Here is a 23,890-nt window from a genome sequence, read left to right as displayed (position 1 = left end):
AAATTGGATGGGATGGATGGACTTAGGGTGGCATTTAGCATGGGAATGAGAAGTTGTTTCCCACCATGGGAAAGTATTTTTTGGTGGTCAGATTAAAGATGATCATTGATTTTATTATAGTGTGCATACACTATATCTTTCCCAACGTTGTCTTCAACCTCACTCACTCTCTCTCCCCTCCATACTTTCACTCACCATGAAACTATAACCCTTTCTCATCTTCATCATGTTGCTCTTAAAAAAAATACCCAGAAAATTAAAATTAAACATTAAAAAAAAAAACTCTTCACGTGTTGCAGTTAAGATACAGGCTTTTAATGGAACCAATTGATAAAAAACAATCTTCATGAGTTGCAATCTAAAAAAAATTAAAATCAATCTTCATAGCTTCAATCAAAGGAACCTAAATCCATTGTTTATGTTTGTTTTGTAACTTATGCTTGTAAGATTCAAGACCCATTGACATGGGTATCGAAAATTCCTTATGCTTGTAACTTCACCTATTTCAACTCAATAATAATCTAGCTTTTCTATTCCCAGACTTAGCTACTGGTGATTCTTGAGTCTTTCCTCTTTCTCCTTCTCAATTTCAAATCTTGGCATTCTCTGTTAATTAAAAAAACTCAGATCTGAAATTTCTTGAAATCACAAATTTATTGGGTTTTTTTTAGAAATAAAAAAAATGTTGATGATGAGTTTGGTGGTTTTTTTAACCGTTATCCAAAACCACCATCATCGCACAACAAGAGTGAGAAAACAAGATATGAGACAAGTGTGAGCCACAATGGAGAAGAGAGTGTGAAATATATGGTGCAGACATACCATTATAAAATGTGTGCACCTCTTTAATCTAATGGTTAAAAAAAACTTTCCCATCATAGGAAACAACTTCCCATTCCCATGCTAAACTTCACCTGGACTTAGAGGACCCCATCATCATCATGATAATCATGTGACCTATCTATGATGATCATGAAGGGACAAGAAAACATTGGACCACATAATTTTTTCTTTTCCTTTCAAAAAAAGAAGAAAGATACTCCTTTGTTACTTGGTGGCTTGGTGCCATTGTATTGACAGGACTAGACACTTACAAAAACTTGAATGTGTCCCAGTGTCAACGCCGTTAGATTTTTGTTTGAGAAATAAAAAAGTTGTTAGATTGTCTCTGTCGTGAAAAAACCTTCTACGACTGGCTTATTAACTGCTCAAGTGCTTTTACACTTTCCACAGCTAATACCCCGTTGGCTTCTAACTTCTTTCGGGTGCTTTCTCTGACACCTCTTCCTTCACCACTCACCACTAATCCAAACTTGTGTATGCTCAAAAATCTAAATAAATCTCACAATCTCTAATGGGGTGTAGCATTATTATTAATAGTATAGATAAATTCACTCATGACAAAAGAATTTGGTGTTTATCACAATTGTAGTGATGGTGATAATGTTATATGGTCCACCATAAAAAAAGCTATGTATAGCATTCATTAATTAATGTCACATTAGTGCAGAAGAAATCAATAAAGAAAGATAACATAGGCAAAAAAATAATACTCCTAATAATGATTGTCCAGAAAAAGAATACACCATTGTTTGAAAATATAAGCAAAATTCACTTTTTAGGTCCATTCATTTAATAATGTATGTAAACAACATACATTATTAAATGAATGGACCTAAAAAGTGAATTTTGCTTATATTTTGAAACGGAGGTAATTAATTAGTCCTTGAGTTTTGAAAGAAATGAGTGCGATAGTCTTTTGTTTTTGCTGACCCCATTCTCCCCCATTTTTTTCTTTTAAATTTTATTGATGTTTTTCAACATATATAAACACATGAAATATATTATATAATAATAAAATCTATAAATTACTCTCTATAGTAATTTAAAGTTCAGGTTTTTTAACTTTTAAAAAACTTAGATGAAAAAAAGGCACAAAAGAAAAGAAAATTGAAAAGCAAACTAAAATTAAAACTCATTTCTTCTTCTTTTCTTCTCTTGCCAGCATCACCAATTCATCATCTCATTTCTTCACATAACACTGCAGCTTGAAGTATTTTCGTCGTTGAAAAAGTTGGAGTATGGATCTTGAGGATGTTGAGGTGGAGGAGGGTAGCTATACGGCGGAGGATACATGTAATTAACACCCATTGGTGGTCTTGCGTAAATCATTGGTTGAAATCTATCATTTCCACCGGCTGGTATTGCCCTTTGTTGATTCATCATTGCGGCCATGTATTGTTGTTGTTGGTATGGGTTTCCACCCATCATCATTTCAGGACCACCATATCCACCACTGACACCGCCTCCTCCACCGCCGTTCATCGCAGCTGCCGGTAGGCCTTGAACAGCTGGCATGTTACCTCCCATTTGACTCATCATTGGCATGTTGTTTCCCATTGCTCCTCCTCCCATTGGCATACCATTCATATTGTTAGAAACCATGTGGCCCACATTAGGATGACCACCACCCATGTTTGGAAGTCCATTATTCATCATACCTTGAACACCACTTTCTCCCATCCCATTTACCTTTTTACCCCCATTGTTATTTGGAATCCCACCATTACCACCACCTCCACCAACATTCTTATTCCCATTTTTACCCTCCGGCATTCCACCTCCATTTTTGCCACCATTGTTCTTATTACCTCCACCTTGATTCTGACTCTGATTATTTCCACCGCCACCGCCACCACCTTTCTTTCCTCCATTCCCATTTCCACCACCCAAGCCATGAACTTGAACAGGCACAGGTCCTCCACCACTGCCGCCACCACCTTTCTTTCCATTGCCTCCGCCATTTCCAACACCCTTTTGAGCATTCATCATCATGTGAGCAGGACCATTACCCCCCATAGGTAGTTTCATCTTATTCAAAGGATGTTCCATCTCATCATCAAACTCCTCATCGGAATACTCATCATTATCAAACTCATCCAACTCATCATCAGAAAAATCATCATACTCTTCAGGCAAATTGAACTTAACACCTTTCGTGTTTGTATTTTGATTTGGTGGTGGCATTTTCATGTTCATGTCCTTGAATTGAGGCACCTTCAGATCTCCAAATCCTTTAATATTTTGAAGTTGTTCCAGCTGTTGTAACTGTTGTTGAAGCTGTTGTTGTTGTTGAGGATTTTGCCCTTGTTGGCCACCACCCTTTGGCTGATTTTGGTTATTTCCAGGACCCTTTTGCCCCTTGTTGTTTTTGTTTCCTCCACCACCTTTTCCATTGTCAATTTGCATGTTCTTCATTTGATTTGCAATGTTGTTCTGGTTGTTATTGTTGTTGTTTGCCTTTGGAGCACCCCAAAGTTCTGCATGTTTCCCTGATTTTGCAAGCTTCTTGATGAGAATATTTGGGTCCACATTTCCAGAAACGGTCACCTTCCCTTGTTCAGCATCTATCTCAGTAGCAAAAACCCCTACAAAATTAAGTTACACAATAAATAAGCAACATACTTCAAATGATTTAAGATATAACAAGTGGTGGTAAAAATCAGATATTTTTTTCTTCTTTCTACAAATAATTAAAATTAAAGCTTTTCAAGAGTACAAAGTAAAACATGGTACAAGTTTTGTTTTAAAATAATATTGAGTATCAATATGAATGAAATGAGGTATATACATTTTTTTCTTGGTCGAAAGGTAAATACATATTTCTAATAGAGAAAAAATCAAAGCATTTTATGAGTATTTTTTTTCATGGGTTATAAAAAAAATCAATTATACCATATGCTCACTGTTACCAATAACAGATCAAAGAAAAGTCAAAATGTTACAAACAGTAGTGAGAGAATGGTGCAAACTGTGACGATATGAATTGGCAAGGTGCAGAGTAGAAAAGTCAGGTGGAAAGAAATTAAAGTTTTACATGTAATTTTTGCAAAGTTTTTTTTTATTTTTCTCTTGATATAAAAAAGAGTTTTTTTAAGACTATGAATATGAATGAAAAGGTAAAAATAAACTTTTTTTTAAGCAAGTTGGAAGAGTGAATATGAGGATTTTCTTACCATCAATCTTCTGCAGGATTTTCTTAACTTTCTGCTTGCAACCGTCACAGTGTATGTTCACTTTGAGAACACTTTTCTGCATGCACAAGCAATTCCAAAACCAAAAGAAAAAATTAGTGTTACATAAAGTATTAAAACAAAACACCTTACTTTATTAGAAATGTCATAAGCATATATACACATACATAGAAACATACATGACAAAATTAAATCAAATTTAAAACTAAAAAAACACTGAGTTTAACAACTTAAAAAGCTTCGAAGTTGATGCTATGTAGAAGAATTTTTTGTACCTGTATCTTCAAAATCTCTTCTTTACTCATTTTTTTTTTATCAAAGGGTTCTAACAAAGAGGGAGAAATGTAGAAAGGTTGAGAACATAACTAGGAAACTTTGATGAGAGAGTATTGTGAAGAAGTTGTTTGAGATATTTAGTTTTATAGATGAAGGTTTTGGAAGCAATGGGAGAAAAGAAAGAAGGGTGTGTGAATATAAGCAAGGGGGTGTGAAGAAGAAGGCTTGGAGTTAGAGAGAAAAATGGTGGGTAGTCATTAAAGAGAGAGAGAAAGATGAGAAATGTGAGGCATTAGTGAGAAGATGAACAGAAAGGGGAAAGTATAATGAGAGAGAGAGAGAGAGAGAGAGAGAGAGAGAGAGAGAGATGGTGTTGAATGATTTCACTTTTCCTTTTGTGCCATTATTTATGGGGGGGTATGTATTTAGCAACCATGGATGTCTTGGGAAACTTTCTAAGTTTTCTAATACCCTATTTTAATCGTGAAATTCTTGTGTGCATAACACATTAGTTTTTCAATAAAAGTGTCACACAACATTTTTATCTATAAAAAATGGAGAATGTTAACCAGTGCCCCCGGAGGCACTGGTTAAGCAGCTAAAAGAGGTAAGATTTTATTTAAAAATGGTGTAATAATTAGTTAGTCAAAAGTAACAGTTTATATTTCCAAGACAATTTTTCTATTTTTGGATTCCTTAACCAGTGCCCCGGGGGCACTGGTTAACAAGACCCATAAAAAATATGCAAAATAAAAAATAAAAGAACGGAAAAAAGATAAAAAACCGACTCTAATTTTTGTTTGCTTTAATATATATATATATATATATATATATATATATATATATATATATATATATATATATATAGGGGGCATATCAAGTGAGAATGAATATGTTATGTGAGAATGATAGGAATAATTATCAACCTTTGGATTAAAATCAATGGTTAAGATTGAAAGGCTCAAATTTAATACTACTGTGCTTCTCCCCCTTTCAATCTCTTTTTTCATCTAATATCCTTCTGCTTCTCAATTCCACTCAACCCAAAATACCAGATCTGTGTTTCCTATTTCAAAGATTAGAACTTGAATCAATGGCTTCACACTTTATGAACATAATTAATTGAAACAATTTTTCTTGTGTTTTACGATTTAAACACTCTAATTTTTTTTTATTGCACTGTCTTCACTTCATGATAAAGAAGCTCCAAGAGGAAAAGGAACAATTTCTGAATCAATTGAAGTGGCTAATAACAAAGCCTCCTCACACGTTTTTTTTGCTCACGCGTTCTTTCTTGTCTGCCTTCCACCACAGGTCCCAAACCTCATGTGACGTTCTTCTCTCTGTATCTGGTTTTTAGCATCAAAACAACAGATAAAAAACGTGAAACTTGGCTTTTTTATTTGATTGTTTTTTTTATCATGCTGGAGATCGTCAATTGCCGATGACGGAGAACAAATTTGTTAAATTCAAATCTTTAGAAGGATAAATAAATTTTTTTAGAAGGATAAATAAATTTGTTGACACTCCTAATTTTCCCCAATTTTATAACCATTTTTGTTCATGAAACCCAGAATAAAGAAATTGCTGAAATTGATATTTAGTGTGAATATGAATCTGAAATTAAATGGAAACCCTTGACATTTTGGTATTTATCATTAGAGAATACTTTATATTGATATGCCGCTCATCTTCTTGCCTCTTGTCGTCGTCGTTTGCCGTCATGAGCACAGGACAACCGTCGTTTACAATAATTTATGAACTCAGGATGCCAATTTCATTAATTTTTAATCTGGTGGATGGATGATTATGATGAAGAATGATTAAGGTAAATTGAATCAGGAAAATCGTAAATCAATGCGTTGAAGAGATGGTGGAGGGTGAGGAAGATTTGAAGGAGATGGAATGCAGAACGCTTGAAAGGAGTGAGAGAGTTTTCACATGATTGACACTCACTTAATTGTGTTTTAATCTCATCCCTTGATTTTAATCTAATGGGTATAATTTATTCCTATCATTCTCACATATAAATGTCATTCTCATGTGATATGCTCCCTATATATATGACATATCTAGTGAGAATGAATCTTTTATGTGAGAATGGTGAGAATGTTTATCAACCCTTAGATCAAAAACAAGTGGTCCACATTAAAAGCCTCATTTTAAACCTCTCCTTATTCTATCAATTCTCATTAACCCTTATTCATCTTCTCCAACCCACACTTTCATCTGGTTACCATCAGCCATTTATATTGACATCAACCTTCACCGCAATTCACATCGGTAAAGATATCTGAATGGTTTCAATCGACAGTAAATCAGACACACGGTTCTTCTCTTTATCTCTATCTTCTCTTCTCTTTTTTTTTTTAAAATTCAATGGAGTTTCTTTGACACAGGAACCGTGATAATGAAAATTAAAGAATCGCAAAAATTTGGAATTGAACCAATTAAAAATCTACGGTGTATAGATATGTGAAAACGTAATAGTTTGGTGAAAATTATTTAGGAAATGGTAAGAGGAGAAATTGTGTGAATCTGAAACGTCATGGATATGGTAACTGATATGTGAAAACGTAACAGTAATAGTAATCTGATACGGTGTACAAATATGTGAAAACGTAATAGTAATCTGAAAATTATTTAGGAAATGGTCAAGGGGAGAAATTGGTGACAATCGACGATTGTGTTGAAGAATGTGTAACTGATGGGTTGATTGAAAGCGTACGACTGGGAGTGGGTTGGAGAAGATGAATAAGGGTTAATGAGAATTGATAGAATAAGGAGAGGTTTAAAATGAGGCTTTTAATCTGGACCACTTGTTTTTGATGTAAAGGTTGATAAACATTCTCACCATTCTCACATAAAAGATCCATTCTCACTATATATATATATATATATATATATATATATATATATATATATATATATATATATATATATATATATATATATATATATATATATATATTAATAAGGTTTTGCTAGAAGCCACCCATGAAGGTGTCTTTTAGCAATCCACACCTGAACGTGTGATTTCCACTTTTTAATTATAACTTTGCTAAAAGACACTTTCATAAAAATTAATTGGTGTCTTTTAACAAATGCTCATAGAATAACTTGCTAAAAGACACCTTCATAAAATGTGTCTTCTAGCAAAACTCATATATATATCTCTATTATATATATTTGCACTATTTTTTTTTTAAAAGTACACTTGGCATCCTATTAGTGAAAAGGTTCATTTAATGATTTTTCTCATGTACACACAAGGTATGATGAAGTTTATAATAGGAAAAAAAACAAACAAAATTGAAATCCAAGTATGGTAACCGAAAATGTTGTGCAAAGAGTCAGAATTTGAAATTGTTGTTTAATGCACCAATGTTTTCTTTTATGTACACAATAAATATGAAAAAGTTTATAATAGAAACAAAAATCATAATTTGATGAATTATCCTAAAATGTTATCTCTATTTTATAAGAGTATTTAATTTACCAACGATGATTAAGGCTTTTTTTTTTTTTACAATACATGACATTGATGATGCTTATTATTTTTCAATATACGCAATATCAATAATGTCCAGGATGGATCATTCAAAGCATATAACAATCAGCCGATTTGTTAAAAAAAAAACGATTAGCTTTATCGACCGGTCAAGCATTTCAATTGCAACATTTAACCATAAGTTTTGGTACTTATTTTTAAACCAAATACTAATAATCTATATTATAAACATTTGCCGTTTTTTTTTTTTTGAAAAGTACACTTGGAACTCCTTCTTGCTTCATCTCATTAGCTTGATCAAAGATTCAAATTACCATATATTTACTCACATGCTATTTATGTCATCTGCATCACTCACACAAATTTAATTTATTTCAATTAATTTATTAAAAAGAAAAATGGAAATTATAAACATTTTAATTTTAATAGCCTATCATGAATATGTTTTGTATTATCAACCAATAAAAATTGACCATGATTCATGATTTAAATTATCAACCAATCATGATTCATGATTAAAATTACCAACCAATCAAATTTGAGCATACATGTCATCCTTTTAACTTTTACTTAGGTTTTTTCCCCCTCTATATAGTCAATATGTCTGTCATCATTTTCATCTTCATCGTAGCACACATCCTTTCTCTCTATCTTCATTGTGACACACACCTTCTCTCTCTCTCTCTCTCTCTCTCTCTCTCTCTCTCTCTCTCTCTCTCTCTCTCTCATATGTTTATAATTTTATTTGTTTTCGTTTCCTTTATTTTTTGTCTTTTTATCACAATAATTCTTTTTAAATATGAAGAGACAGCTCTCTAAATTTTAGTAACGCCTTCCATAGTTTATGCAGCATGAAAGGAATGATATGGTACATAATATGTTTATACACATTTTTAGTTTTTTTTGTTACACACTAAAATTAAATAAAGATATATTTGGTCAAAAAATAGTGTGCGTAAGTAGATGTCAAATATATGGTTATCAATAAAATAAAATTGTCAAAAAAAAAGTTATCAATAAAATAAAATCATTTGGTTTGAATTATTACGATTTTGTTTCTAAGATCAAATCCACCAATTGATGAATATTAATGTACAATTTTTTTTTCCGTTACAATATGCACGAATCAAGCACTTGATTATTTTGGTTACTTTATGTCTTTGGCTATAAATATCTGTTTTGACTCTCACACTTTTCACACAACTCTCTATTCACAATTCATATTATTGAAAGTCTTCTATGAACCTCTATTTTCTCTCTTTGTTACAATGTCAATTTTTTACACATTTCTCTTATTAATGTACATGACCCATGTATTGTAACAACTTATTTGATTTCTTTGATATATGTAAGAGAATCACGAGTTTTCGTAATTCATATTATTGAAAGTCTTTTTTGAGTATGTTTTTCTTTTTTTAACAAATACAATGTAGTTTTTCTTCTTCGGTATAAAGTTGTGTTGTTGAATATTTTATAACTTTTTTTGTGTGTTTTGACTTTTTAACTTGCAGAAATTATTCATGAATAGACGATATTCATGAAGATTGAATTATGGAAAGGAAAAAAAAAGTATAGTTGAGATCCAAAGGGAACAAAAGACAAACGTGCTTCTTTATTCTTTTAATTGGAACTTTTTATTTGGCATGAAAGAGATAACTATGATAGTAGCTATACTACCATTTTAGTTGGAAGATAGATGTCAATTATAATTATAATAGGTGATGACATTATAAATTGAATCAATATTTTATATTTTTAGGAATTTGTCTTAAGGATGTATCTAGCAAGGGCAGGAACAAGACGATAGAAGACAATACTACTATTGTAATTGATCACACATTAATATGACAATTGATTTTGCACTTAAGTTCATCATCAAAATAAAACCTATTTACTACGTTAACTACCTTGCCTTAACTATATTAAAGTAAATAATTGTAATTACTGTTTATTAGGGTATTAAATTATTTTGATATTGATTGATTTACATTTATTAATGTATATCTTTTCATTAATGTGCACTATTTTTATTAGAGAAGGAAATTTGTATTAATGATGTAATTGTATTATTATCTTTTTTTTAAGCAAAGAAAAATATATTAAATAAAAGCAAGTATATAAAAGCTGAGAGTATATCAGCAACTAAATTAAATTGATTTTTTTCTAAAAAATTCTTGAAAAAAAAATCAAAATACATCATGTCTTTTAGTAGGATTTGGATTCTCTACATTGAAAATTCTCTCAAATCTTCTTCAGTGTAATCTCAACAATTAAACATGAGAGAGAAGTTGAGAATTAAATTATAAAAGAATGGTTTTCGTATTTTAATCGTGTAGATTGGAAAATGGATAAAAATTGAGAAAATTTTCAATGGAGATAATCCAATTCCCTTTTAGTAGCATAGTGCACATAAAAGTCTTTTATAATACAAAAAAATAATAATACATTTATGGTTAATTTTATAAAGAAAAATATAAATGGAATAACACCTTAATTATCATTGCACAGTAATGATTTTTGAGGTTTAACATTTAATGTCGTTATTTAAATAAAATCAAAAACCACAATGAATTTCTTTCTACCAAAACCATAAAAGACATAAGTTATATTGGTCACCTCACTTATATGTTGCCCAAAATATACTTTTGAATTTAATGTTGAACTTTAACTCATACTTGACACGTGAACATCCTTCCCTTCAGTGTGAGACTCTTTATGTCTGTGCTATAAAGATATAAACAAATAAGATCAGACAGAGACACAACATGCTAAAAAAGGTGGGTTAGCTGTGTTTTCATGCAAGAAGATTTTCATTCCTTTCTTTCATGAGAAGAGGGAAATAAACTTAGAAAATATAACAAAATGACAAATGAATTTACACCTAAGAAAAATGATAAAGGAAAAAAAAAGTGTGTGATATGTTCTTAAGAGTATAGGAAATAGCGTGAGTTGCTGGTAATTTTATGAGTTTGTCGAATAAGCTGGAGATTTATGAGTAATTATTTTAACAAAAAAATAAGACTCATTTAGAAAATGTGACATCATTTTGAAATATCTAATGGGCATGTATTTCGTCAAATCAACATCATATATATGCCTCTTTCCATTTTCACATTCACCAAAGACAAAATGTGAAAGAATTTGAACTAATGGAGGTTAAATAGAAAAAATAGCATAAAAATGAATGACACTGAAAGACTTGATTTTAAGATCAATGAATTAAACAAATGATATACAATCTCACTAAGAAGTCATAATGTTGGGGCTTCAGGGGGAGCCTCGATCATCATATTAGGCTAAGAGCAATCACACAAGTGAGATTAATACCACATTTCACCTAAAATGTCTTATAAACATGTATTTATGAATTCAGCACAACACAACTACATTTTGCCATTGTCAGATCCCACTACATATAGGTAATTATTTTATCAAAAAATTAGATCTAATTAAAAAAAACTCACATTATTTTTAATGTCTAATAAGCATATATTGTCAACTCAGCATAACATGTCTGCAATTTTCCACTCTCATTTGCCACCAAAGACAAAAATTGAATGAATTTGAAATAATAGAGGTTGAATAAAAAAATTCACATGAAAGAGGAAGACATCAAAAAACTAAATTTAAAAAAAAATAAACAAATGACATCCAAAAATAAAAAATAAAATACTGTTCATCGTAATGTTGAGACTTTCGAGGGATGCTACATTGAATTTGATCATTACATTAGACTAAGAAAACCCACTTAAGTGAGTTTGACACCATATCTTCATCCTAAACCTTAAGACATTAGGTATATAGATCACATCACTTATGTGTCGCTCAACATACACTCTTACCTCCAATATGAAACTTTAACTCAGACTTGACACATTAACTTCTATCCCTCAAGTATGAGACTATCCACTGCAGGGATCTACCACTAGGAACCTCTTCTGCTTCCTCACAGTCCAATCGGGATATGATGCCATCGTTGAACCTTGTGGGGTAGTCAACACTGGTGTGCATTTATCCATTGAACAAAGATCAACCACACAAATGAAAATGATACTAGACTATGCTTGGTGCAGGTGTTCATACTAAAGAATAAACATTTAACTTACAAAAAATTTAGGCTCGATTAAAAAAAAACATTTAAAAGTGTCTAATAAACACATATTTTGTTAACTCAACAAATCACATAAGAGTTTATCCATGATTAAATCCATCAAAAACCAAAAGTGAAGGGATTTAAATTACTAGAGATTAATTAAAAAATATGGCATGAAAGTGAACAACATCTTAAACGTTAACTTTAATATAAAACTTAAACATCTACTCTTATATTGGTCATTTTTTTTTTTTTTTAGCATAAAGAGGTAGCAGGATGACTGCTAACCTCTAAACTTCATTAAGAAAAGAGAAAAAAATACAAAGAGACTTGATGCATCGTCTATGAAACTTTTTTGATCATCTCACTTATATGTTTGTCAACATCTACTCTTGAATCAACTATGGAACTTTGAGTCAAAATTGACACATTAACATATTTCCCTTATGTGTGAGACTGGATGCATTTTTGATTTGGTGACATAGGCACAACATGGTAAAAAAGGTGGATTGATGGTGGTTTATGTTCCCATATTTAATGAAAAGAGAGAAAGGAAATCAGAAAAGGAAAGAATATGAAAAAGCAATTTGAACATGAGAGAAATGATAAGGAAAAAAAGTTTGTATTTTGTCTGTGGAGGTATTAGGAATAGAGTGAGTTATTGGTAATTTTATGGGTTAGTTGAAGAAATTGGAGATTTATGAGTAGTATTTTACCAAAAAAAATAGATTCAATTAAAAAAGTCCCACGTCATTTTAAAATGTCTCTTTGTAAACTCAACATAAAACATTTGTGTTTTTCATTGTCAGATTCCACCAAAGACTAAAAGTGAAGGTGCAATAACAACCAACAACAACCAAGTCTTATCCCCACCAAGTGGAGTTGGCTATAGAGATTCAATTTTTTAATTTTTTTTTTATGTTTGTTGTAGATGCTAACACAACCCTCTTTTTTTTTTTATTTGGGATTGGGACCAAGGCTACCATAAACAAGATTTAAGTTCAAAAGTGGATGTATTTGAAAGAACATAGGTTGAATAAAAGCAATTGCATGAAAGCGACCGTCATCCAAAAATTTTTCTTTAATATAAAAAATTAAGCAAAGAACATCCGAAAACTAAGATAACAATTTATCATAATGTATGGAGCTCCGAGGGAACCTATTAGACTTGGATCATCACATTTGGCTAAGAGAAACCCCATAAGTGATATTGACACCACATTTTCATCCAAAACCTTAAGACATTAGGTATATTTGTCATTTAACTTATTTGTTGCTCAATATATACTCTTGCATCAAATGTAGAAATTTTACTTGCAAATGACACATTACCATCCCTCCCTTAAGTGTGAGATTCTTTGTGTCTATGATATGGTGAGATAGCAAAATAAGATAAGAGGACCAACATGGTAAAAAAATGTGAGTTGGTGGCTATTTTATAGACGGGTGTCTTTGTTCCTTTCTTTAATGTGGAGATAGAAAGTAAATTAGAAAAAGAAAGAAGAAAAAGGAATTTGAACAAGAGAGGAATGATAAGAAGTAAAACTAAGGAGAGTGTGTTTTATCTATGACAATATAATTAATAGAATCAATTGTTGGTAATTTTATGAATTTATTTAAGGAATTGGAAATTACTGGGTAATTATGCTACCAAAATAATAGATTCATTAAAAATGTCGCATCAATTTAAAATGTCTATTAAATATGTATTTTGTCAACGTAGTATAACACGTCTACATTTTTCCATTGTCAAATCATACCAAAGACCAAAAGTGAAGGAATTTAAAATAATAGAGGTTGAATAAAAAATTGCTTGAAAGCGAATGACATCCTAAAACTAAAATTTAAATAAAAATTAAACAAATGACACCCAAAAACTAACAAAACAAATCATTATAATGTTGCGATTTCCATTGGAACCTACATTGGGTTGTATCATCATATTTGTCAAAGAGCAACAACACAAGTGGATCGACATCACTTCTTCACCCAAAGTCCTAAAGCATTAGGTATAGGGATAATCTCCCTCATATGTTTTTCAACATCTAATCTTGCATCCAATGTCAAATTTCATCTCATAATTGACAGATTAACATATCTCCATTAAGAGACTCTCCGTGTCTGTGACAGACCACCAAGAAGCACTCCATCCGCCATCTGCAATGTTGAACCGGGATATGATACCACCTCTGGGCTTTATAGGGGAGTCAACATTGATGTGATTCGACACATTACAGAAAGGGAAACCACACAAGTGAGAACGATACCACATCTTCATCGAACTTATTTGTTGTTCAACCTCCACTTTTTTATTCAATATTGAACTTTAATCGACACTTGATACATCAGAGCATTTTCTCCCTCAAATATGACGAAATTATATCCCGTGCTTGACACGGGTGTCCATTTGGAGTGTTTGACACTTGATAATGCATCGTTATTGTTTTGAGGCGTTTGACAAAACCATGCATGATATAATGTTTTATGATGGTGTCGATAATACAGACAAACCATTTGGGGGTCTTTCTGTGGTTTTGGGCGGTGATTTCAGTCAAATTTTTCCAGTGATAAGAAAAGGATGCAGAAAAGACATACTTGCTTCATCCATCAACTCATCAAAGTTGTGGAGTCACTGTAAGGTTCTCACACTTACAACAAATATGTGTTTACGTGCTTCAACCGTTCGTGTCGAGCAAGATGAGATAAGAAAGTTTGTCGATTGGATGCTTTCAATTGGAGATGGAATAGGATCCACCAACGAGAGTGGATAAATTAAGGTACCCATTCCTGATGAGTTGCTGATAAAAGATTCCTCTGATTTGTTGTGTTCTCTGGTTGATTTTGTATATCCGGATTTTTTCGCAAAACATGAAGATCTCGGATTTTTTTCCAAACGCGAGGGATACTTGCTCCCACACTGGACGCAGTTGATCACGTAAACAAATTCCTTCTATCATTGGTTCCAGGAGACAAAAAGGAATATACCAGTTCTGATTAGGTTTGCAAATCAGACGAGAATAGTGAGGTACAAAGCGAATGGATTTACCACCAAATTCTTAAACAATATCAAGTTTTCTGGTATTCCAAACCACAAGTTGAGATTTAAAGTTGAATGTCGAGTTATGTTGTTGAAGAACATTGACCAAGCAACTAAATTGTGCAATGTGACTAGGTTAATTGTAGACAATCTTGGGAAGAACTTTGTCGGTGTTACTGTTATTACCAAAAAAATGCTGGTGAAAAAGTAATTATTCCAATACTGAACTTAGTTCCGGGTGATCCAGAACTGCCTTTCAAATTTACTACGAGACAGTTCCCGCTGGCTGTGTGTTTTGCAATGACAATAAATAAAAGTCAGGGTTAGTCGTTGTCTCATGTTAAAATCTATCTTTCCAAACCGGTTTTTACTCATGGACATTTGTATGTCGCTGTGTCGAGGGTCACTTCCAAAAAGGGATTGAAAATGCTTATACTAGATGAAGAAAATCGCATGTGTATTGAGACCACTAATTTTGTGTACCGTGATGTTTTTTGGATTGTTTAACCGGTCGTTCCTGATGACGCAGGTGGGTATTTTTTTTTGTTTCTCTTTTAAACTTCGTTGTAATATATATTTTTTATTTGGATATGAATTGGTTGTTTCTACTTGCAACCATTCTAATAGTTGCGTAAAGAAAGAGTAATGGATTGGTCATCTAGATAAACTACAATTCTGGAACTAACAATTAAGATCACACTTCTTATTTCATTGTATAAAATCCAATGACATTTATTGTTGTGCAAAGAACAGGCCGAGTGATCAATTTTTATACAATTTGCTATATATCCGTCTTTTTTTTTCTTTGTTCTTTGGAGCGCCTATGTCTATGTGCATGCACAGGACAATTTTGTAGTCCTTTTTCAAGCCTTTTCTGTTGTGTTTTTATAATATGCTTAGTTAAAAAATGTGATAGATAGTTGGTGTCTTTGTCGTTGTTTGTTATACTTATTTGTTACACGATTGAATAATTACAAATTCGTGTTGGATGTTAACATGAATCAAGTGTATGCACGATATTAACTATGTATATATAACGGTATCCACTATAGAAATCATGGAATTTGAAAGAAACTATATATAAGGGCATCTGGTAGAGACGATTGGTTGGGTTGGGACAATTAATTGTATATGCAGCAGTAGGCCTCGAGACTCCAACACCCCCAGTTATATGCAGAACATAAAAAATAAAAAAAAAGACTCACGTCTCCGTAATAAATTTTAGCCATCTTAGCCATCCATGTAAAATATTCCGGCATTAAATACTAATGTTTCGACGTTACATCCGTTAAATCATTCCTGTTTAACGATACGAAAATCCAAATAACTATATACATGTTGATATTTGCATATATATGCAATCGAAAATCCGATAACAATGCGTTCTATTTATATATTGTGTATAAAATAATGAATTTGCTATTTAATTAGATTTTATAAAAAAAAAAAATAGTCGTAATTCTAGTCCGTGCTTGGCACGGGTTTCCAAGCTAGTATATATATATATGGAAATGTTAACAAATACCCTTAGGGCACTTGATAAGAAGTTAAAATTAGAAACTTTACTTTGAAATTTGTGTATTCAACACATTGAAACATCAAAAAGTAATTTTTTCTACATAAGAGTTATCAATTGTTTTGCCTTAAAATTTGTGTATTTAATACATTGAAACATAAAAAAATAACTTTTTCTACATAAAAGTTATCAATTGTTTCCATTTTTTGACAAGACCCATATATATATAAGGAAATGTTAACTGGTGCGCACTCGTTAAGAAATTATAAAAGGAAATGATTCCTTGAAAATTGTGTATTCCAGGTTTTAAAAGTTTAAAAATTGCACTTTCCAATACAAATTATATATTTCCTCCATCCCATAATACTTGACACAGTTGACCTTATTACGCATGTCAATGCATAACTTTGAGCTTAAATATCTTGAATAATATATTAGAAAAAATTATGAAAATTTGATATTTTGAAAATACTCATCGAGACGAATCTAACGACATCTTATATGATATTATTTATCTTTGTATATTAGTAGAAAAATACGGTCAAAGTAAATTAGGTCAAAATTGCACATTTTTAAATGAATCATCTATTGCAGGACGGATGGAATATTTTCTTTATACTTCTAGCTTCTTAACCAATGCCCTGGAGGCACCGGTTAACAAGACCCATATATATAGGTAGTCTACTGGCTATGCTCAAGGGAACATGTGAAATAATATTTTAACAATCAAGTTTTTTTTTTTTTGAAAGAAACAATCAAGTTTTTATGTTTTCTAACTTTTTCTCATTCGATGTTCATTTATAGTCTTTGTTTTAAAATAATTTCAACTCTAAAATTTGAATTAGAAAATTCTAAATTAAACAGAATAAACTAGTTGAAGTTTTAAGATCTACAACTACAACTTCTTGACAAAGATTAATGAAACTTGATGTTCACACATGTGTTTAAGTTGAAATACACCAATAAAAGACCAAAATATCTATCGACAGCTAATTGCTGTTGGTTTCATTATTCCTCGGCAGTTAACTGTCGCCGGATCCATCGGCAGTTAATTGCCAAGGAAATCAAATTATGCAAACAATGGCTTCTGCATAATGGATTCATGCCATTTTCGGCCTATTTTTACCTGTAATTCAACCAGAGCATTTCCAGAGGCAATCCAACTCATACACCATTTATAATGAGTCATAAACAAGAACAATACATGATCTTTTACAATTGTCCATAATTAAATCAATCCGACATTTCGTTAAAATTACACGAATATTTGAAATTCATCAAAACATTAAAGAGTGTTCATAATTAAACAACATGTTACATATCATTGCATAAAATATCTATCGACATTCTACGCATGTGCAGATGGAACGAACACATATATAATATATTATCTTCAACCATATTCCTAAACATAGATTGGACGTCGCTATCGTCGCGAATAAGCCAAGGCACATAGATCGTCGTATTGGACTATCCCTCATTCTGAGTTCTTACGCGTATGTTTGAAACCTATTGTGTTTGGTGGCTTGACTACTTTGACTCTCTGATTTTTACAGATTTACTGAGATCTGCATGTTTCAAGTCGTTTTGTACGCCTGCACTCTGGTACTTGGTGCTCGAAAGAGCTTTTATGCTTGCTGCTTGGTTCAGGGAGCTGTTGGCACTTGGATTTTGTTATTGTGCTGACGGGCGATCCATTCGCCGAAATTATACCATAATTGATCTTTACAGATGTTTACTTTTCATATTTTTTTTAATAATCTGGTTTCGTTCCCGTCTGCGGGTTCACTGGGTTGCGCCTGTGACAAGTGAATTTTTGTTAAGATAAATTAGGGATGATGTGTTACGTCTTTTTCATATCTTTGCATCCCCTTTTGGGTTTTACTTGGGTCAGGTCTAATGTCTCTCCAGTCTTTGTAGCTCTTTTGTTTTATTTTATATATTCATGCTTTTGCCTAAAAAAAAAAAAATTGGAGACAAAATTAATTCAACTTGAGAGCAATCATAAATTTCATGATCAATTTTACACCTATAGAATCAACTTTGGCCCTCTAACAGTGAAACCAAATATACACTTGGTTTTTTCTACCTGACATGGGAGATGTCATTCCGAAGGTGTAAAATTGATTTTGACATGTTCGATTTCTATCGCGTAGAATTGATTTTATCCTCCCAAATTGATTCTAACTTGAAGTTCAGGTTTATAGTTTTTGAATTTGTGTCCGACTCACTTTTATATATCTGTACACAATATAAACCACTTTAGATTCATCTAATCTTTAAGTAAAATCAATTTGACAAAATCAATTTATTCACAATCCGTTAATATCGTAGAATCAAACATTTAGTTTTACCGCTCATTAGTTATACCCATTTTTAGTTGTCCTTAGAATGTCGATAACTTTTGAACACTTATTGACATTATTAGACTACATAAAAATTTATCAAGAATTGAATTTGCCACTTTTTTTTAGAGAGAATTTGTCATATTTTGTTGAAGTTAAAATTTGACTTCAGTTTAATCCTTAATTAGTCCATTGATTTTATAAAAACTGGCAAATGCTTTTGGACAATCTTGACTAGATGGAGCCCACTCAACGGAATCAGACATTCACTTTTTTGATTATTAGATGGATGGATGGACTTAGATGACCTTATCATCATCATGATAATCATGCAAATTGTCTATGATCAATATTTTAAAACCCAGACCGGCGGGTTGGATCGATCAGACCGAGAACCAAAGGGATGAGCAGTTTAGACAGGCTACATGACCAAATATGTAATTAGCTTGTGTGACCTGCCTGGGTCAGTGTTCGAACCACTGAACTGGTTAAACCTAGTGCAACTTGCACTAGTTTTTTTAACCCCAAACAATCGTATACATCATTCAAACATTTTTCTAACTTATGTATTTAGCTAGATAACACACCTCTTTATAAATGAATGGAGATATTTTAAATTTTAGATTTTCTTTTTTTGAATTTCGGAATTGGTTATATCTCGTGATGTTCCTTCTGCGTAGAATTGCTATTATGCTCTCAAATTTATTCTAATTTGAAGTTAAGATTTGAAGTTTTCGAATTTTTATTCAACTCGATTTTGCATAACTGTTTACAACATAAATAACTTTAAATTCAACTCATTTTTAAGTAAAATCAATTTGACAAAAACAATTTATTCACTATAAATTAATATCGCAAAACCAAACATTTAATTTTAACGCTCATTACTTAAACCCATTTTTGAGTTGTCCTTAGAATCTCGAGTAACTTTTAAATACTTATTGACATTATTAAATTACTTAAAAATTGATCAAGAGTTAAACTTGCCATGTTTTTGAAGTTTGAATTTGGCTTCACTTTAATCCTTAATTAGTTCATTGATTTTATAAAAACAGACAAAAAAATAATTTGAACAATGGTCACTAGATGGAGCCCACTCATTAGAATCAGACAATCACTATTTTGATTAGATTTAGATGGATGGATAGACTTAGATGACCCCATAATCATCCTGATAATCATGTGACCTATCTATGATGACGAGGAAGGGAGAAGAAAACAATGGATCTCATGTCATTTTCTTTTTCTTATTATTGATGTTTTTGCAACTAATATACACATATTTAAAGACATCTCATATGGAGGACCATATCCCATTACATCTCATAATTTTTCCCAAGATAACCATAAAATATATTATATAATAATAAAATTTATAAGTTACTCCCCCTATAGTAGTTTAAAGTTCAGGTTTTTTTTTTTTTTTTAACTTTTTAAAAACTTGGATGTTCTCACTTCTTCTTCTTTTCTCTATCCAGCATCACCAATTTAGCATCTCATTTCTTCACATAACATTGCAGCTTGAAGTATTTTCTTCATCGAAATAGTTGGAGTATGGATCATGAGGATGTTGAGGTGGAGGAGGGTAGCTATAAGGTGGAGGATACATGTAATTAACACCCATTGGTGGTCTTGCATAAATCATTGGTTGAAATACATCATTTCCACCGGCTGGTATCGCCCTTTGTTGATTCATCATTGCAGCCATGTATTGTTGTTGTTGGTATGGATTTCCACCCATCATCATTTCAGGACCTACATATGCACCACCGATACCGCCTCCTCCTCCTCCTCCTCCTCCATTGTCCTTCATTGCAGCTTCTGGTATGCCTGAAACAGCTGGCATGTTACCTCCCATTTGGCCCATCATTGGCATGTTGTTTCCCATTGATCCTCCTCCCATTAGCATACCACCCATATTGTTACCATCGACGTGGCTTGCACCAGGATGACCAAAACCCATGTTTGGGAGACCATTGTTCATCACACCTTGAACACCACTTTCTCCCATTGCATTTACCTTTTTACCTATATTGTTATTTGGAATCCCACCAATACCACCACCTCCTCCACCACCAACATTCTTATTTCCATTTTTACCTTCTGGCATTCCACCTCCATATTTGTCACCATTGTTATTGTTACCTCCACCTTGATTCTGACTCTGATAATTTCCACCGCTGCCACCACCACCTTTCTTTCCTCCATTCCCATTTCCACCACCCAAGGAATGAACTTGTACAGGCACAAGTCCTCCACGACTTCCGCCACCACCATTTATTTCATTGCTTCCACCATTTCCAGCACCCTTTTGAGCATTCATCATCATGTGAGCAGGACCATTACCCCCCATAGATAGTTTCATTTTATTCAAAGGATCCTCTATTTCAAAATCAAACTCCTCATCAGAATACTCATCATCATCAGACTCATCCAACTCATCATCAGTAAAATCATCACCCTCTTCAGGCAAATTGAACTTAACACCTTTCATATTTGGATTTTGATTTGGTGGTGGCATCTTCATGTTCATGTCCTTGAATTGAGGCCCCTTAAGATCTTCAAATCCTTTCATTTGCTGCAGTTGTTGCAGCTGTTGCAACTGTTGTTGAAGCAGTTGTTGAGGATTCTGCCCTTGTTGGCCACCTATCGTTGGTTGGTTTAGGTTATTTCTAGGATCCTTTTGCCCATTGTTGTTATTGTTTTCTCCACCACCTTTTCCAGTTTCAAATTGAATGTTCTTCATCTGGTTTGCCATGATGTTATGGTTGTTATTGTTGCTGTTCTCCGTTGGAGTGCACCAAAGTTCTGCATGTTTCTTTGATTTTGCAAGCTTCTTGATGAGAACATTTGGGTCTATATTCCCAGCTACAGTCACCTTTCCTTGTTCAACATCTATGTCGACAGTAAAAACCCCTACAAAATGAAATTACATAATAAATATAATTAAATTATTACACAATAAATAAACGATACACTTCAGTTGATTCATTATATAATTAAAGTATTACACAATAAATAAACAATATACTTCAGTTGAAAATAAATCAATAAATAAAGCTTTTAAAGAGTAAGAAATAAAATATGAATCTAATGGTGGTATGAGTTTTGTGTTATTTTTCCCTTTCATATAATAAAAGAATTTTTAAAATAATATTGAGTATCAATGTGAATGAAATAGGGTAAATACATATTTCTAAGAGTGAGAGAGAAAAAAATCAAAGCTTTTCTTGAGTATTTTTTTTTCTTGGGTTATCAAAGTAATAAAACAAATGTATGTAAATCAATGGTGGTAATAATATTTTTATTTTTTTATTTTTCTCTTGATATAAAAGAGTTTTTTTTAGAGTATAAATGTGATGAAAAGGGAATTTTTTTTTTTGTTGGCCAATTCGGAAGAGTGAATAGAAGGATTTTCTTACCATCAATCTTCTTCAAGGTTTTCTTAACTTTTTGCTTGCAACCTTCACAGTGCATGTTCACTTTGAGAACACATTTCTGCATGCATGAGCAATCCCAACACCAAAAACAGAAGAAAAAAAAAGTGAAAATTTCATCATTGTAAAATAACAAGAATTAGTATTGCATAAAGGATAAAACAAAACACCTTACTTTATTGTAAATGACATATGCATATATACAAATACATAGAAACATACATGGCAAAATTAAAATTAAAACAGAAAAAGTTCAACAAGTTAAAAAGCATTAAGAATATTAGTTCAAAGTTGATGCTATGAAGAATTGTTTTGTACCTGTATCTTCAAAATCTCTTCTTTACTCATTTTTTATCAAAGGGTTGAAACAAAGAGGGAGAGATGTAGAAGAGGTGAGAATGTATCTAGGAAATTATGATGAGAGAATATTGTGTAGAATGTGTTTATGATATTTGGTTTTTATAGATGAAGGTTTAAGAAGCAATGGGAGAAAAGAAATGAAGGGTATGTGAATATAAACCTAGAAAGGGAGTGTGAAGAAGAAGGCTTGGAGTTGGAGAGAAATAGGGAGAGAAGGGAGGTTAAAAAATAATGGGTAGTCACTAAACGAGACCTGTATTTCAAGGTTAAAGGGAGAGAGAGAAATATGATAAATGTGACATGAGTGAGAATATTAACAAAAAATGAGACCGGAGGGAGTATTAATTTTACCATTGAAATCAACACAATTAATCATTTCCTTAATAATCGTGCACAAACCTTAAACGACTATAATTTAGAGACGGAGGGAGGATATCGGGGGGGTGGTATTTGGCAACCATGAGTGTCTTCAAAGACTTCTACATTTTCTAAGACCTTATTTTAACTATGCCATGTGGCATATGCTAACTTTTGGTTTGACTGAGATTCTATGAGAAGCTTCCTAACACACAATCTAACAAACTTTCGTGTTATTTAGACACACAAAATGCGGCACAATACTTGATATAATGCAAAATGCACTTGGGTTAGCGTGTGTTTATTTTGGCGTTTGAATCCCAAAACTCATGCACAGTTGTATTGTTGTCGTGTTAGAAGCTACAACACGAAAATTCTACTTGTAAATTTTGCTCTGCTGTGATATCAATTGAATTTGAGTGAATTAATTATGTTTAAAAGCGAGTTGAAGGTAAAATAATTTGTGTTTGAATACATTTATGCAAAAGTAAATTGAACCATAAATCTGAATCTAGCAACAAAAAAAAAAGTTTGAATGTAAAAATCAATTCTAGAATAAAAAACTATAAATCATAACTTCAAGTAGAATCCATTATACTCAAAAGAAATCAAACATGTCAAAATTAAATTTGCACTTCTATAATTAATTTTGCCACCTCCAAAAGTGGAACCAAACAAAAACTACTTAAAACGAGAAATACCTGACATGTTTTCGAGCTAACACAAAAACTAGCCGCAAAATCAAACATAACATTAGTGTATGTTTGGTTTTGCATTGATGAAAATGGATTTTGTGTGAATTGATTAATTTACATTCATTATGGCTAAAATTGACTTGGAGGTAAAGTGATTTATGTTTGGATACATTTATGTAAAAGTGGGTCGAACAAAATATTTGAGTGTTAGAATCAATTATAGAATAAA

The 23,890-nt window shown here is 32.1% G+C and overlaps 2 protein-coding genes across 2 annotated transcripts; both read right to left on the bottom strand.

Moving 5' to 3' along the window:
- Positions 1-1,881: 1,881 nt before the first annotated feature.
- Positions 1,882-4,689, bottom strand: LOC146944518 (heavy metal-associated isoprenylated plant protein 32-like). Its single transcript, XM_085742886.1, has 3 exons — positions 4,310-4,689; positions 4,017-4,092; positions 1,882-3,428 (listed from the first exon to the last, which is right to left on the bottom strand). Exons 1-3 carry the CDS (start codon positions 4,337-4,339, stop codon positions 2,032-2,034), a joined length of 1,503 nt encoding a protein of 500 aa, XP_085599012.1. The 5' UTR covers positions 4,340-4,689; the 3' UTR covers positions 1,882-2,031.
- A 15,333-nt stretch (positions 4,690-20,022) lies between these two features.
- Positions 20,023-22,846, bottom strand: LOC146944517 (uncharacterized). Its single transcript, XM_085742885.1, has 3 exons — positions 22,568-22,846; positions 22,235-22,310; positions 20,023-21,728 (listed from the first exon to the last, which is right to left on the bottom strand). Exons 1-3 carry the CDS (start codon positions 22,595-22,597, stop codon positions 20,317-20,319), a joined length of 1,518 nt encoding a protein of 505 aa, XP_085599011.1. The 5' UTR covers positions 22,598-22,846; the 3' UTR covers positions 20,023-20,316.
- Between the last annotated feature and the right edge of the window lie 1,044 nt (positions 22,847-23,890).

This window comes from Medicago sativa, chromosome 2 (assembly GCF_051527215.1).
Source record: "Medicago sativa cultivar Bolivia chromosome 2, Bolivia_mono, whole genome shotgun sequence".
Classification (NCBI taxonomy): Eukaryota; Viridiplantae; Streptophyta; class Magnoliopsida; order Fabales; family Fabaceae; genus Medicago; species Medicago sativa.
This window is presented reverse-complemented; position numbering and strand designations above follow the sequence as displayed.

Bases quoted from the DNA above. Each gene is read 5' to 3' on its own strand.
- LOC146944518 (XM_085742886.1), bottom strand. From the start codon at position 4,339: ATGAGTAAAGAAGAGATTTTGAAGATACAG. The intron at 4,093-4,309 runs GTACAAAAAATT...TTGTGCATGCAG, and splicing joins AAGAGATTTTGAAGATACAG to AAAAGTGTTCTCAAAGTGAA. The intron at 3,429-4,016 runs GTAAGAAAATCC...TTAATTTTGTAG, and splicing joins AATCCTGCAGAAGATTGATG to GGGTTTTTGCTACTGAGATA.
- LOC146944517 (XM_085742885.1), bottom strand. From the start codon at position 22,597: ATGAGTAAAGAAGAGATTTTGAAGATACAG. The intron at 22,311-22,567 runs GTACAAAACAAT...TCATGCATGCAG, and splicing joins AAGAGATTTTGAAGATACAG to AAATGTGTTCTCAAAGTGAA. The intron at 21,729-22,234 runs GTAAGAAAATCC...TTCATTTTGTAG, and splicing joins AACCTTGAAGAAGATTGATG to GGGTTTTTACTGTCGACATA.